This window comes from Ictalurus furcatus, chromosome 14 (assembly GCF_023375685.1).
Source record: "Ictalurus furcatus strain D&B chromosome 14, Billie_1.0, whole genome shotgun sequence".
NCBI classification, from domain to species: Eukaryota; Metazoa; Chordata; class Actinopteri; order Siluriformes; family Ictaluridae; genus Ictalurus; species Ictalurus furcatus.
In genome coordinates, this window is record NC_071268.1 from 25026690 (window position 1) to 25043618 (window position 16929).

A 16929-nucleotide genomic window follows, 5' to 3' on the forward strand; every position below is an offset into this window, starting at 1 on the left:
TCCTTGGAGTCTCTGAGGCCTAGCCACAGGTTTTAAACTGCCTTTGGTTTGCTGGGAGAGCTCACCTCCATTAATGTCTGCGTTACTCCGCGTCAGAAAAGCTAATGGCTACCGAGCTAACAGGTATCCAGCCTCCTGGCTGATTCAGTGTTAGATGTTTTGGATGGAAAGTCCAATGTCCTAAACTTTTGTCAAGAATATCCAATTTATTGAACTAACAATTGCTCTCTATACATGACCCAACTTTCAACACAGTGATAACCACAACGTCGTTGTTTTTTTCTCTCTTCATTCCGTTCTCCCTCGTTCTCTCCTCCACATGACGAGCTTCTTCCGGTCCTGATGAAGACCTTGACCTGGATGAAACTATGCATTCAACATCACAATTAGTACTTTGTTGCTCCTCCTCTGGCTTTTATGATGGCCTGAATTCTTTGAGGCAGGGCCTTCACTAATGAAAAACTATTTTTTCCATCAAGCTGGTTTCAACTTTCTCGAAAGCAGTTGAAAGATGGATTGATATCCAGACTGTTTGCTGGCCATGTCATTTAGTTGAACTGAATGGGCTGAAATTCCCACAGCCATGCTGTAAAATCTATGGAAGGCCTTCCCAGAAGAGTGGAGGTTATTTTAACAGCAAAGGTGGGGAACAATTGTGAGAATGTCACATATACATTACAGCGCAGTGAAATTCTTTTCTTCACAGATCCCAAGAAGTTGCTGCCATACTCACCTTCTGTGTCTCCCTCGCACTAGTGCTGGCCCGGGCTCCACTCGTGGATCCCTGGGTGAACTCGAGACATTAGGGAAGGAACTGGCTGAATGCCACCATATGTCGAGCTCACTCAGCGGGTCTGCTTGGTAAGCCTGCAACACTGTCATTGTCGGCGGTGACCCACAAGCAAGACTACTACCGCATAGGCCTTGCTCACCAATGCCACGATGGCCTTGCACGGTGGCTTGGATGGAAAGCCAGCCCCACTAATTACCTGCCATGAACAGAGAGAGGTAGCTCGCAAGTGCCTCCTCCACCTTCAGCATAGCTAAATAGCCATGCCGTTCATTCCCCACAATGGCAGAATAATCCAACATCGTGGGGTTATAAATACTGCTTATGCATGGTTTTCCCCCAGAAGCCTGATATTTTGTAATGCACTTCTGGAAGAAAGGGGAGTTTCTGCAGTGTGAGGGATTTACTTTCACTGGAGAGAAAAAGGCTCATCCAGCCTTAGTAATCACTTCAAACAGCTCTTTATATGCTGCTCTCAGTTTTTAGCACATCCTTCTGGCTCCTCGGAGTCAGAGAGGAATTATTACTAATATTTTTGTGTGTGTTTTTTTCCCTTTTGACTTTCCATAGCAGAAGGAGGAGTCGCGACGCGAGCTCCAAAATCCAGCGGACCCGGAAAACAGAGCAAGAGATAGAGCAGCACTCGTCTCCGGCTCCTCTTCTGGATCCATAAGAGATCCCCCGAACCTTAGACGGCTAGCTGCCTCGGCAGCGGCCCACCCAGATCCACGAGGCACTGAAACCCAACTCGCTTTCGGCTTCCGAGAAGAGTGCGAGTCGCGAGCCGAGCTGCTTAATGTAGGCGTTACCATGCGCAGCCTCTTGAAGCAATGGACAAAGTGAGAACTGAGTGTGTAATCTGTGGTGAGAGACTAGCGAATGAAAGCATGAAGCCCTGCAAACTGAGGAGGCATCAGTGCACCAAATACCCAGAGATCGTGGGTCAACCCGGAGAATTTTACCTTAGGACATAAGAACTTGTGTCCTTCGAGTACGCTCTCCTAATTGCCCAATTGTCCAAAAAGCTGCACACCATCGGAGAAACTCTGATCAAACCCGCTTGTGTAAAAATGGCAGAAATAACGTGCGGGACACAGGTGGCTTCAAAACTGTACCTCTGTCCTTTAATACAGTAAAAGACAGAATTAACAGAATGGCAGATGATGTTGAGAACACGTTGGAGGAAAAGTTAAAGATGCACCAATTTTCTATCCAACTTGATGAAACTTCCACTGTGGCAGATGAAGCAGTACTCATTGCATATGTGCAGTACATTGAAGACTCCGATATAAAGCAGGAATTTATTTTGTCTACAAATTTATCAACAACGACACGAGGAGAAGATATTTTCCATGCGATTGATACGTACTTCACCAAGCAAAACATTCCCTATAATCATTTAGTTGCATGCTGCACAGATGGAGCTGCTTCAATGATGGGGAAAAGTGAGGAAAAACTTCCAAGCCAAAGGTAAAAGCAAGGAGAAGAAGAACAGGATGTTCCTCCAGCCTCCCAAGGTCAAAATGGAGCATAGAGATTAATAATTGTGTGAAGACAAAAACAAACACACACACACACACACACACAAACAAACAAACAAACAGATGTGGAAGTCCAACCATCTACACCTCCTCTTCTGGATTTCCCTTCAGGTGTGCATGTGTGTGTGTGTGTGTGTTGCAGGAATGTGACACCCTCAGTCCAGCTGAGGGCGCTGTGAAACAACACATTTATCTCCTGCAGCCCTGTGTAGTCTTTTCTCATCTGCTAGGTGGAAAAAGTCATCCTGTGGCTGAATGGAAGCTTCCATCCATCCATCCATTCATCCATCCATCTTCTATGCCGTTTTATCTTTTTTAGGGTAACGGGGAACCTGGAGCCTATCCCAGGGAGCATCGGGCACAAGGCGGGGTACACCCTGGACAGGGTGCCAATCGGATGGAAGCTTCTCACTGTTTAAATACTCTGTCGCAGTGAATTGAGCAGTCATCACAATAGTTCCTTCAGGAGCAGTCAGGCTTGTAGTGTCTTGTCTTTTCCTTTCTTTCTTTCTTTTTGTTTTTCAGTATGTACATATGTGAGTTTGATGTTAATTGTGCACATGAGGGGAAAAAATGCTTTCTTTTTGTCCTTTTTTTTTTTTTACCCCATCACCTAGAATAAAACTTGTTTGTAGCCTACAGTAAAATTTAAAGTTGTTCTTGTGTTTTTTTTCTTTTTTTTTTTTCACATGGTCTCTCTCTCCTTTCTACCAGAGTTTTGAAATTTTACCTCACTAGCACAAGTCAGTATTGATGACACATTACTAATAATTTGGTATTATTGGAATGGAAACCTGTGTAGTAGGGGTAACGATACATCACGATGCAGCAATGTGCATTGCGGAAATGTGCGATTTATTTTGTGTAAATTATCCCTCTATTAGTTATGTATCGAGTGCAGTTGCACTGTTTGGACATCCATAAAATGAAAATGTATGGAACATGCTGGTCACATGATCTCGTGTTTCACCATTGCGAATCATCTGCGGTTGTGAAGTGACCGATAGCGCCTGATCACAACTCCCAACACTCATTATTTGTCAGTCCCTGCAGGATTTTGCGATCATAGAAATGAGCCCAAAATCACGGAAACTCCACAATATTCGGAGGAGCTTGCGATTTTACAAAATTTCCACAGATTTTCTGCAGATTTGGGCCAAGACACGTCATGTGACGTCATCAGAACACACATTCTGTCAAAGCCGTCATCGATTCACATGCATCGGACAATATTACAGCAAAAAGGTCTCATTTAACAACAAACATCACTGTGAAAGACCGTGCAATACAATTTTGTGCGATTTCAGTTTCTCCAATTCAAGTATTTTTCTGCAAAAAAGCACAAAAACTTCACAAATAAATTTTTTAAAAACCAGCAGCAAAATCGAGCATTTTTGGCCACAACAATCACAAAAAAACTGCAAAATCCTGTTCAGACTGATGTGTGATACACAACCAGGTTATAAGAGTTAAATAGAGCTTTTAAGTAGCCTTCAGACGACACCATCGACTCACCGTGCCCAAAGAAGAGGCTGCACTTTAGCCACCTTTGGAGCTCTATCTCTGGGGTAAGTTAACGCCTCAGGCGCTGCTACGGAGAGAATTTATCAATTTATTCATTTTTAAGATAACCTGTAGTGCATTTTGTTTACCATATTAAACCTCTGCTCCTAGTCATTTTTGATTCATTTCGTTTCATCCAGACAAAAATGCACATTGTTTTGCCTTCTTTATTATTCAGAATTAAAAAAAAAAGGAATCTTTTAAGTCAGTTTTTTTCTTCATTAAAGTTTTGTTAGAAATCAAATTGAATCGAATCGTGAATCCAGCATCGTGAATCGAATCTTGGAGAATGTATCGTTACACCCCTACTTCCTAGTGTTGGTGTTTTACAAGACAGAAGCCAGGGAATTGTGAGAGATTTTTAAATAGTGTTGAGATTTCTAATTGAAATAAAAACAAGAGTGAACACCTTCCACAAAGAGAAGTGGTTATGTTGACAGATTTTGTGCAAACAGGAAACAGTTCATATGAAGTTGTTTTGATAAAGTATGAAGCGTATAGTGTTGTACCTCTATTTAAAATGCTTGATTTAACAAGGAAAGCACCGTAAATACAAATTCTGAGAAATTGGGTTTAAGTTCTGTGTTTCAGTTCTGTGTGTATCATGTCCGTTGTGAAAATGCTTTCTGCATTCAAATCTCATGCTTCAGTGCTCTGGGAGTGTTTATAGCGCTGTGACTTTAACACTTCATGACTGAGAGCTGCTGCTACAGCAACTTCACCCACAGCTACCATGACTTTGATCCCCGTCTTCATCTGGACACTGATCCTCTGGACTCAAGGTCAGACACTGCTTCAGATTTTATCTCTACAATGATCTGTTCATACAAATACAATCATTGTTTCTATTATAATATTTCACTTACTTAAAATTTATGTTACATTAACAATAATTTTTTTTTCAGAATGCAGAGGTCAAGTCACAGTAACTCAGACTCCTGCAGTGAAATCTGCTCTTCCAGGAGAAACAGTCACCATCAACTGTAGAACCAATCCTCAGGTGTACCAAGGTTGGGGTTATCAGCCTTTAGCTTGGTATCAGCAGAAACCTGGAGAAGCTCCTAAACTACTGATCATAAAAGCAAATCAGCTACAGTCGGGTATTCCAGCTCGTTTCAGTGGCAGTGGATCTGGATCTGATTTCACGCTGACCATCAGTGGAGTCCAGACTGAAGATGCAGGAGATTATTACTGTCAGAGTCGGCATGAAATCACTGGCTACTGGTTCACACAGTGTTATAGAGTCGTACATAAACCTCCCTCAGTCAGATTGTAGAGAGACTGCACTGCTGCAGCTGGGAGCGACTGCAGGTGCTGAGTTGGAGGATGTGATACGACACAATGACACTCTGTGGAGGAGAGGAACCACACCACACTAACTCACAACTCACATTAGAAATCTCTCAATAATCATCACACCACACTGCACACAGTCCATCACGTCCTCTACTGTCAGATAAATAGTTTCCTGATTTTCTAGACTGTCATGGTGCAAACTGTGAAAAATAGTTCTATGTGCTATTAGTCTATCTATATTCACTCCCTTTATATAAACACACTCTTCATCTAATATCCTGTAGATAGACATGATCCACCAGTCTCACACACACACACACACCCAAAGCCGGTTCTAGATGTTTGGAGGCCCCCCGCACCCCTCCTATGACAACATGCTTTTTTACCCCATTAATTTAAAATGTTAACTTTATTCAACTTTTTTTGCAGTAATTTGTTCAATAATTTATTTACAGTAACACACAAATCCACTATTTGAGATAACGAACAGTTTTGCCAACTCTATACAGTAACATGGGGGGAAAAAAATACAAAACACCATTACATTGCCAACAAATAATAACAGATGAACACTTCCTGCACACCACTTCAGTAAATGAACATCAGTGCCTTTATGTTTTTTCCAAGCTGGGTATGGACAGGATTTCCCCCTCCTATTGACCCTATATAGACTATAGATATAGTCATATTATGTGTTGTAGTGCAATACCTTAAATATGCACTATATACACGAATCAACTGCTAGTGGAAGTGAAAGAGACAAACTACTACACAGAAAGAATAGTTCATTTCTACGTAAAATTGTATGCTTATTTTTTTATTAAATATAACAATAATATTTATGATTTGAAAACTAAATGAAGTATTATGTTAGAGCAGTAATGTAAACATCAGCACAATTTAGTAGATACACAGACAGTTGAGGAACTTTTTTTTAATACTCTAGTGTGTTTACTCTTTGATTTTGAATACAAACTTCTTTACTTTTACTTTAGTATTTTGCTCCTGATCCTGACACAATGTCATTGTACGTGCGAATTCAAAGTGTCTGACAGTCTCGACGCGTCCACGGTGCTCACCCTCTTTTGAACTCAGAATAAACCAGCAAATGATCTATCCTGAAATGACTCTGATCGACAGAACAAGGCCCAGTTCATTTTTAGAGTACAGTACAATCACTCCAAAATAGATGATGATAACTCACACACCTGCATCACGAGCTGCACTTTCTTTGCGTGTCTGTTTAGCCTTTTCGCTCAGCAGCCCCTGAAGGATGTGTTCGTTTCTACGCCATCATAAGTCACTGACTTAAAGTCAGTCAGCTGCAGAAAAGTTGCAATTTTGTATTTTGTTCATCGTACCCTCTCTCTTCATACATTCAGAGGGTGGGACCCACTTTGAAACGGTAATATTAACTGGTTTCACTACAGGTGAGTGACAATTCATCTATATCCAATAGACAAAGAGCCTAACCTTTTCCTGCACATCTTGATTGGTGGACTAGCGTATAGGGAAGTTATGGTTATGAAGCCGCTGCTTCCAATCCCGAGGCTCTAGGCAATTGCCTACTCTGCCTATAGGTAGTGCCGGCCCTGCACACACCTACCTATTCAATTGACACAACTCTTTTACATCGGTCTGTGTCTGTGTGTGTGATCTGTTGGTTTCCAGAACTTTTGGGGCCCAAAACAAAACCATCCTCATCAAACACTTGTGTGCAGAATCTATCATTAATTAAATTCAATCAGTCGTTTGAACATATAGCATGGGGTGCACGGTGGTTTAGTGATTAACATGTTCGGATCACGCCGCCATGGTTGGGGGTTCGATTCCTGCCGCTGCCCTGTGTGTGTGGAGTTTCCACCGGTTACTCTGGTTTCCTCCCCCAGTCCAAAGACATGCATGGTAGGCTGATTGGCATGACCAAAGTGTCTGTAGTGTATGAATGGGTGTGTGAATGTGCTCTGCAATGGATTGGTAAGCTTTCCTGGGTGTTCCCCATCTTGTGCTCCCTGGGAGAGTGTCCAGGTTCCCTCCGACCCTGTGTTATAAGTGGTATAGATAATGGATGGACGGATGGATTAGCTACACTAGCTTTTTGCTCAGTAGAGGGACATTTCAGACTGGAGGATGAAATCTGAGTAAGGATCAGCTGTGAGACTCAGGGAATGTTACCTGCTCCCTGGTTTTGTTTTCCCTGGATCACATGAACCTATTTCAACAAGAAAGATATTAGTGTTTCTCCTCACTTCTGTGTAATTTCTTGCTGCTTGAGGTGCCACGTGCTTGATCAGTGTTCATGGTGTCCTCATATTGCCTAACTCACAGGTTGCTAACCCTGGTCTACCCATTGTCCACCCCAGTAACCCCAGTCCTGCACATTTCAGCGCTTCAGTGTGTTACTGCAGACAAAACACTAAAATGTGCAGGACAGGGAACACTTCAGGACCAGGGATTGGAAGCTGTGGGCTAACTAATACATTCTAGGTACATACTGATGTTTAAAGTGTAACGTGTCTCTTGGTATGGGGAATTTCACTATATAAGGAATTCTTGTGATTTTTTGTAACTGAATATTTATTTCACTTCAGTGTGAGTAACATACAGGGGTACAGTCGTGATTAATACAATAGATGTAACAGCATTTCCAACACCATCACACCAGTCCCCAACTAGCAGATGGGTGAAAGTAACATGAAATTTCCCACAACCTCTTTTACACAAAAATGCTTTAAAACTTTAATCTCACTCAACCACATCCTCAGTGTAGATGCTTTCTCTCCATTAGTTCAGGCTGAAGACAATTCAATATACAGGACACTTAGAAAATTCTACAGCCAAAGGTTATATAGTTATATTTTATTTACTATATGGTGTAAAACCAAGTGTTATTATTATTATTATTATTATTATTATTATTATTATTATTATTATTATGTATTTTTCATATACTGAAACAGATGCATTGGTGATTTGTGTACGATGTGCATAATCAATAATATGCAGCAAAAGCGTTTACTGATTCAAAAGGCTTTTATTAATAATTCAAAGCAGGACATTGCAGTGATACACACACTTAACACATATTTAGGTGATGAGAAGAAGAGCTGAGTTAAAGTGAGGAGTGTGTGAGCTCACATGTCAATAACTCAGATGAAATGATGAAAGTGGGACATTTGAGCAGTAAAGGCCACATGGAACACACAGTGAAGCAGTAGAAGGTGAGCTGAGTAACGTGTGTGTGAGCTCACAGCTCTCAGCACTGCTCTGTGTTCACTGTGCTCACCACAGGTGGTTGGTTGTCCTTGGAGGCCTCACAGGTCACCACCTTGTTCCTCCACTGCTCCGGGTGGAGGCTCAGCGTGCTGCTCCAGCTGTAGAGGCCGTCCGCCTGCAGAACTGCGGTGCTGCGGCTCTCCCCCGAGCTCCAGCTGCTCCCATCAACCTTCCAGCTCAGCCTCCAGTCCGAGGGGAAGCCCTTGTAGGCCACGCACACGAGTGTGACCTTCTCCTGCTGCAGCTCCACACTGGAGGGGGGCAACACCGTCACACTGGGCTGGGTGAGGCCTACACACACACACACACACACACACACACACACACACAGTTGAGAAAGGAACGGACAGCTGTCAGTCACTCAGGCTTCGTTTCAGCTTGCTGTGTGTGTTTCACTTCCCTTTATATCTTACAGAGCAGAACTGAGTTCAGTGGAGCATCACAAACGTTTCACATTCAATTCAAATACTTTTACATATTAAATCTATAATGATTTATATTACTGTGATCACTGGAATTTCAAATCTAACTGTACAGAATATTCAATAATCTGAAATATTACAATTATTTTATAATATGAATAAACAGCATTTAAAATACAACATATTTATTATTTAAGTAAATTCAGTTCATGCTTCCACATTTAACTCTGTTTATGGACTCACAGTCTCTGAGATATTAAATATAGTTAAATATAGTTAGTGTAACTCAACAAAAAAAGTCAGTAATATACACAAACAACAAATTCTATTTTGTTTGTAGATTTAAATTAAAATGAGCTACTCGCACTAAAGTCAGATACATTTTCTCAAACTTCTAAAATAAGAAAAATGAGAAACAAAATGAACACAATTTAATTTAGTCATTAATCTGAACACACTGCATTTCAGTCATTAATCTGAACACACTTCATTTCAGTCATTAATCTGAACACACTCTATTTCAGTCATTAATAAACAGGTTACTTACGGCCCACAGACAGTTTAGTTCCTCCACCGAAAGTGTTCCACAGTGATACAAACAGGTTTAGTGGCCGTACAAAAACCCTGCTGCCCTAAACTCACTGCTCTCTCCATCCATTTAAACCTCTTATTACAAAACAGCTACAAAACACCAACTTCTGTTCACATCAGCTGATTAATACACTAACTCTCTGACTGTTTTTATTACGTTTTAGTGTTTTTTCTCTTGTTAAACATCAAGATTGTCAGTCTAAACTGAGGATGCAGCTAGTGAGTAATTCACACAAATAAATTACACAAACTAAAAGCTGAAAATTCACAAAATGGAGATCTGCAATTGCACAGGTTTTACCCATAATGCATCACTGAGTAAAAATGCTGACGTACTAATGATAACTTTGCAATATACGACTGAAGGTGTGGAGCTAAAGTGAGAATAATTCTCCACTCCTTCTGTAGACTGATAGAAAGTTATGATATGATGTTTAAGTCCTACAATAATCTAATCATTAATTTACAGTCAACATATTACTGTGTATTTACTCACTGCCAACATTGATTCTGCTTCTTCCACCATAAATCCACTACAGTGGGAAACTCATTAACATTCAGTACAAACACCATCCAGTGAAAGTTTAAGCTTCTCCCTCTAATTCACTTATTTATGCATCTTAGACCTAAAAGTGTTTTCCAGAAAATCTCCATCTGACCCCAGAAGCTAAATTCACACAGTAACTCTGCAGTAGTGTGAGATTTACAGTAAGATTGGGGGAATGTGGTAAAGGCGTCTCCATACTTAGAGGACACTTTGCATTGGCAGCACATGCTTCAGTGCTCTGGGAGTGTTTATAGCGCTGTGACTTTAACACTTCATGACTGAGAGCTGCTGCTACAGCAACTTCACCCACAGCTACCATGACTTTGATCCCCGTCTTCATCTGGACACTGATCCTCTGGACTCAAGGTCAGACACTGCTTCATATTTTATCTCTACAGTGATCTGTTCATACAAATACACTCATTGTCAAGATATTTCACCTGCTTATATTATAAGGTGTATTATTACAATTTTTTTTTTTTTCAGAATGCAGAGGTCAAGCCACGATAACTCAGACTCCTGCACTGAAATCTGCTCTTCCAGGAGAAACAGTTACCATCAACTGTAGAACCAATCCGGCAGTGTATTATGACGGTTCATACAGCCATTATTTACACTGGTATCAGCAGAAACCTGGAGAAGCTCCTAAACTCCTGATTAAATTTGCAAATCAGCTACTGTCGGGTATTCCAGCTCGTTTCAGTGGCAGTGGATCTGGATCTGATTTCACTCTGACCATCAGTGGAGTCCAGACTGAAGATGCAGGAGATTATTACTGTCAGAGTTGGCATTCCATCTCTGGCTACTGGTTCACACAGTGTTATAGAGCCGTACAAAAACCTCCCTCAGTCAGATTGTAGAGAGACTGCACTGCTGCAGCTGGGAGCGACTGCAGGTGCTGAGTTGGAGGATGTGATACGACACAATGGCACTCTGTGGAGGAGAGGAACCACACCACACTAACTCACAACTCACATTAGAAATCTCTCAAAAATCATGATATGAATACTGAGTATTTAGTGTTATATTCAATTAAACATTCAATTAAATACCTTCAGCAAAGAAAGATTTAGGATTAGATCTGAAGGCCTTTATCAGTCTTTACAAGGAATAGATTATATTAATATACATATGAATTCACCTTCTACCTCATTTGCTTGTATTATTTCTCTTTCTGGCCGCTTGCCGATAGAAAACCAGTAATGCCCCAAGTACCACCATGGAATAATGGTGATGAACTCATCCAAATCTGGCTACCAGAACACAGACACAGCTCAGTCATGGTGAGGCAGTATCTCGTGCAGGAACCACAGCTTAGAGTTGGTCTCCTTTGAGCCCAAAATTGAAATGATGCACAAGCAATACATATGGTTAATTGTCTCCTAGGCATCGTTCTAAAAAATACTTCAATGAAGAATGTACTTTTCAGGTTTTCTAGATGGTTGTGGTTCTAGTTATCATAACTGAAACTGTTTGGTGGATTTCTTTTTTAGTCTCTATCACTTATCCTGCCGCCATTACTATCTCTGATATCAGTCACTGTTATTAATCTATTCTCAGCCTTAGTTTCTGTCTCTATAACATGAGCTTCTTCAATTGCCTTCTGACACAAAATACTTTAACCATTTTGGCCCTCGTCCTCATCCATCCTTTCTCATCTCTAGGTATCAGCGTTACCCTGCTGTATTTTTCAGATTTTCATTTTGTATCCTGCACTCTTGCTCTCCCTGCCCTGCATATCACCCTCTATTTGTACTGTACCTCTCCCCCACTTCCTGAACCCTCCACTCTTTCTCTTCTTCCTCCATAAATTCCAACACCCTAGGTTTCTGCACAGATCTCAGCATGTCTAGCAGACATCTCGTCATGAATGACAGCTCATCAGCTGAAACGTCGGGATTACGCATGTAACCCTGTTCCCTGAGAAGGGAATGAGACGTTGCATTTAGCATAATAGTATGGGAATGCCCTTGCACGCATGACAGGTATCTGAAGCTTGGGTAAAATCATGCCTCTACTTATAGGCCTGCCATGATCAGGTGACATGGCAAATAAGCGTGTTGCATGATATATATATAGCACCTGTGAACCACTCTGCCAGCCTCTATTATCTGAAGGGAAGACGCAATTCACAGGCCTGCCCTGGTATGACAAAGCTATGCAACGTCTCGTTCCCTTCTCAGGGAACAGGGTTACATGCGTAACCTCGACGTTCCCTTTCAAAGGGAACTTCGACATTGCATTTAGCATAACAGTATGGGAACGGGAATACCCACTTCGTCATACCGAGGGTACGGCCTGTTCAAAGGGACCCAAGCCCGAGGGTCACTGCAAGACACTCGAGCCTGGGGTGAAATGAATATCCAGGCTGTAATAACAAATGAATGTGTGTGGTGTAGACCATCCCGCAGCAGCACACACATCCTGTAAGGATTCCCCTTTGGAGAAAGCCTTCGAGGAGGTGCCCGCCGTAGTGGAATGAGCTCTTATGCCCAGAGGTGTGGCGAGACCGCGCACCTTGTAAGCCATAGAGATTGCTTCCACTATCCAATTAGAGATGCGCTGCTTTGACACAGCATCACCTTTACTATCACCGCCAAAGCAGACCAGCAGCTGCTCCGACTTACGCCACTGGCCGCGGGAGCTGTGGACGTAAGTACAGAGAGCCCTTACTGGACACAGCAGGTGCATCCTCACTTGTTCCGGTGTGAGGAACAGAGGAGGGCAGAAGGCCTGCAACACCACAGGGTGGGCAGCCGATGTAGGCACTAGGCCGGAATATAATCCGGTCTAGGATACAGGAAGGCCTTGGCTAGTCCAGGGGCAAAGTCAATGCAGGAACGGGCAACAGAGAAGAGCTTGTAGATCTCCCACTCGCTTGAGAGATGTCAGGGCCAGTAGAAGAGCTACCTTTAGAGTCAGAAGCTTCTCAGAGGCTGACTCTAAGGGCTCAAATGAGGGCCCTGACAGACCTTCCAAGACCACAGAAAGGTCCCAGGAAGGTATTCGCAGCCTGCAGATGGGCCTCAGCCGACTGACACCATGCATGAACCTCGAATTTAGAGGTTGTTGCCCCACAGAGGCTCCATCAACAGGGGCGTGGTTGGCCGAAATGGCGGCCACGTAAACCCTGATTGTAGAAGTAGCCAACCCTGCTGAGAAACATTCTTGTAAGAACTCCAGGACTGTAGCTATTGTGCAGTTCACTGGGTCTAGCTGACGTTCCTCACACCACAAGACAAAAAGCCACCACTTGAACGCATACAATTTCCTTGTGGATGGTGCTCTAGCATTTAACATGGTCTCTACAACCTCAGTTGTAAGACCAGAATGTATGAGCTGGTGCCCCTCAGGGGCCATGCCCACAGTTTCCATAGTTCTGGCCGAGGGTGATAAATCAGCCCTCCGGCTTGAGACAGTAGATCCCTGCGGATGGGAATCTCCCAAGGAGTGCCGTCGAGCAGGGAAATTATCTCCGAGAACCATATTCGAGCTGGCCAATAAGGTGCTACTAGCAGCAGACGTAGACGGTCTTGGCGAACTCTCGCTAGAACTTGTGGGAACAGAGAGATAGGGGGGAAAGCATATAGGCATGACCTTGGCCACATGTGCACCATGGCGTCCAGCCCCAGTGGTGCAGGAGGAGTGAGGGCGAACCACACCGGGCAGTGTGTTGTCTCCTCGGAGGTGAACACATCCACTTCCGCTTGTCCGAACCTCCGCCATATGGACTCCACCACTTGTGGATGGAGCCTCCAACCCCCGGGCCTCAGCCCCTGCCTCGACAGGATGTCTGCCCCTACATTCCGGCTACCCGGAATGTACATTGCACTCACTGACAAGAATTTTCCCTCTGCCCAAGGAAGGATTTATTGCACCTGCCTGAACAGGGGGAGTGAACGTAACCCTCCCTGGTGGTTGATATATGAGACCACCGCTGTGTTGTCTGACACAACTAGCACATGGTGGCCTCTCAACTGAGGAAGAAAGAATTTCAGTGTTAGGAATACGGCCCGCATCTCTAGGCGATTTATATGCCACTCCAGATGAGGGCCGCTCCAAAGACCGTGAACTGGACAGCCATTTAAGACTGCACCCCAGCCCGTGAGGGACGCGTCTGTAATTACCGTCTTGCGGTAAGGAGATGCCCCTAGAGTGTGACCCGAGTCTAGAAACTGCGGGCACCTCCAAATACTCAGAGCACGTAGGCATCACCGCGTGACACTGATTACTCTCAGAGGTTTCATCCTCGGATGAAACCCCCGGCTTTTCAGCCACCACTGAAACGGTCTCATGTGCAATAGGCCCAATGGTGTGACGTTGGCTGCTGCTGCCGTAAGGCCCAACAGCCTCTCGTAAAGACTGGAGGAGATGCCCAGACCTAGCTTTATCTTGCTCAAAGTTGATAGGATCGATTGTACGCGTGTTGGGGATAGAAACGCCCTCATCATAGTAGAATCCCATATAACCCCCAGAAAAGTTGTTCTCTGCACTGGAGAAAGCATACTTTTCTTGAGGTTCAACCTGAGCCCCAAGCTCCTCATGTGGGCGAGAACAACATCTCAATTTTGAACTGCCTGTTCCCTGGATCGTGCTAGAATTAACCAGTCGTCCAGGTAGTTTAGTACGCGGATGCCCTGGAGTCGCAAGGGAGCCAGAGCAGCATCCATGCACTTTGTGAAGGTGCGAGGGGATAAAGCGATCCTGAAGGGAAGAACCCGAAATTGGTATGTGTTTTCTCCAAACGCAAACCTCAGGAACTTCCTGTGACTGGGTGATATTCCTATCTGGAAATATGCATCTTTCAGATCTATCGTCACAAACCAGTCCTCGGACTGAATCTGTGGCACGATAAGTTTGAGCGCCAGCATCTTGAACCTGTATGTCCAAAGAGTATGGTTCAGATGACGCAGCTCTAAAATTGACCGTATACTCCCATCTTTTTTGCGGACCAGGAAATAACGGCTGTAAAAACCTCTCTCCCTTAGGGAACAGGGTACATGTTCTATGGCCCCTTTGTCCAAAAGGAAACTTACTTCCTGCGCTAACACAGGGCTCTGCTCTTGCTGACAACTGTGGTGAGCACACCTCTGAACCGGGGGGGTCGAGCCCTGAACTGGACCTGGTAACCCTTTTCTATGGTAGACAGAACCCATGGGGACACATTTGGCAGTAGTTTCCACGCTACCAAATGGTCTTTCAGTGATGTTAGCTTTTCCACATTTCATTGGAGGGAAAGCATCAGATTTCCTAAGGGGTAACTGCCCTAGCGACCTCATGTCCCCTGATACGTCCCTCCATGGCCCATCAGGACCGTTCCTTCCTTGCCTGCTTTGCTATTATGATCATTCTTAGATCAGGCCTCTTAGCAGGCTGTGGCTGTGACCGCCCGGTCCCCCTGGCTTTCTGCGGGGGGAGGCGGGCCGCCACACTCGTCTTCTGCGTCTCCCTCGCACCAGCGCTGGCCCGGGCTCACTTCCTAACACACTTCCTGAAATCCCTCTCGCTCATTATTTCACTCTCTTTTCTTTTCTTTTCTTTTCTTTTTCTAAAAAAGGGATAGAAAAGTTTAGATATTGAGAAATACAGAGTAGAAATGAAGCGTTTCTTTTTTTTTTCTTTGTCACACGAACCACAGACATGCAGTCTCGCTGAAGATAATAAGGCTGGCAGTGTGGTTTACAGGTGCCATATATATATCATGCGACGCGCTTAATTACCACTTCACCTGATCATGGCAGGCCTACAAGTAGAGGCATGATTTTACACAAGCTTCAGATACCGGGCACGCGTGCAAGGGCATTCCCATACTGTTATGCTAAATGCAACGTCGAAGTTCCCTTTGAAAGGGAACGTCGAGGTTACGCATGTAACCCTGTTCCCTGAGAAGGGAACGAGATGTTGCATACTGTTATGCTAAATGCAATGTCGAAGTTCCCTTTGAAAGGGAACTAAGTCTCAGACACACTGAGCTGCTGTATTTCCCTGGAGATCCTTCCCCATGTCAAGATTTTTTGATTTCCCAGAAGAACTATTGGATCACACTATCTGACAACACAGGAAACCTTGAGCTAGTTCTGAACAACCATTTAAACTTCTCTCCTCATATTCCTAACCTGATTCAGTCATGCAGGTTTCTCATTTACATCAGGAGGATCTTGTCAGTTCTGTCCACAGAGGTCATTCAAGATCTTGTTCAGTCCTTTATTATCTTGATATTAGCCTACTTCCATCTACACAAGTTTCTACCTCTTGTATTTGTACTCAAAACAGCAGAACACAAATATGTACTTCATCATCAGATCTTATTTATATGCACTTAACATGTATGTATTAATATTAACCTTATGAACATACTATTTACAGGTACTGTGGGCTCACCTACACAAACACCATAATAAACTTCTACTCCTTAGTGCAGTTTCAGGCCCAATGCACGACTCATGTTTATTGAGGCCTAAAAACAAATGGCCGCTTCGGTCACTGTAAAAGTTAAATGAAGTAAAACTCACTCACGGGTTAGGAGTAACTGGCTGCACTCCGGTCACGGTGGCACAATGTCTTTGTTGTCAGTGTGAGGATTTCCTGTATTGCCAGAGGAAGTCTGAACTTCACGGCAACTCAGATCGCTGTATGTGAGATCACTGTATGGGAGATCCTTGGAGTCTCTGCGGCCTAGCCACAGGTTTTAAACTCCCTTTGGTTTGCTGGGAGAGCTCACCTCCATTAATGTCTGTGTTACTCCGTGTCAGAAAAGCTAATGGCTACCGAGCTAACAGGTATCCAGCCTCCTGGCTGATTCAGTGTTAGATGTTTTGGATGGAAAGTCCAATGTCCTAAACTTTTGTCAAGAATATTTCAATCCAATTTATTGAACTAACAATTGCTCTCTATACATGACCC

At 43.5% G+C, this 16929-nt stretch overlaps 2 gene segments (V, D, J or C); one reads left to right on the forward strand and one right to left on the reverse strand.

Moving 5' to 3' along the window:
- Positions 1 to 4621: 4621 nt before the first annotated feature.
- On the forward strand, positions 4622 to 5170 carry LOC128617748 (Ig kappa chain V region 3381-like). The segment is given in 2 exon segments: positions 4622 to 4676; positions 4800 to 5170. Coding segments are annotated over 2 exon segments (420 nt in total).
- Positions 5171 to 8209: 3039 nt separating this feature from the next.
- LOC128617749 (Ig kappa-b4 chain C region-like) lies at positions 8210 to 11873 on the reverse strand. The segment is given in 4 exon segments: positions 8210 to 8757; positions 9436 to 9520; positions 10893 to 10959; positions 11788 to 11873. Coding segments are annotated over 4 exon segments (549 nt in total).
- Between the last annotated feature and the right edge of the window lie 5056 nt (positions 11874 to 16929).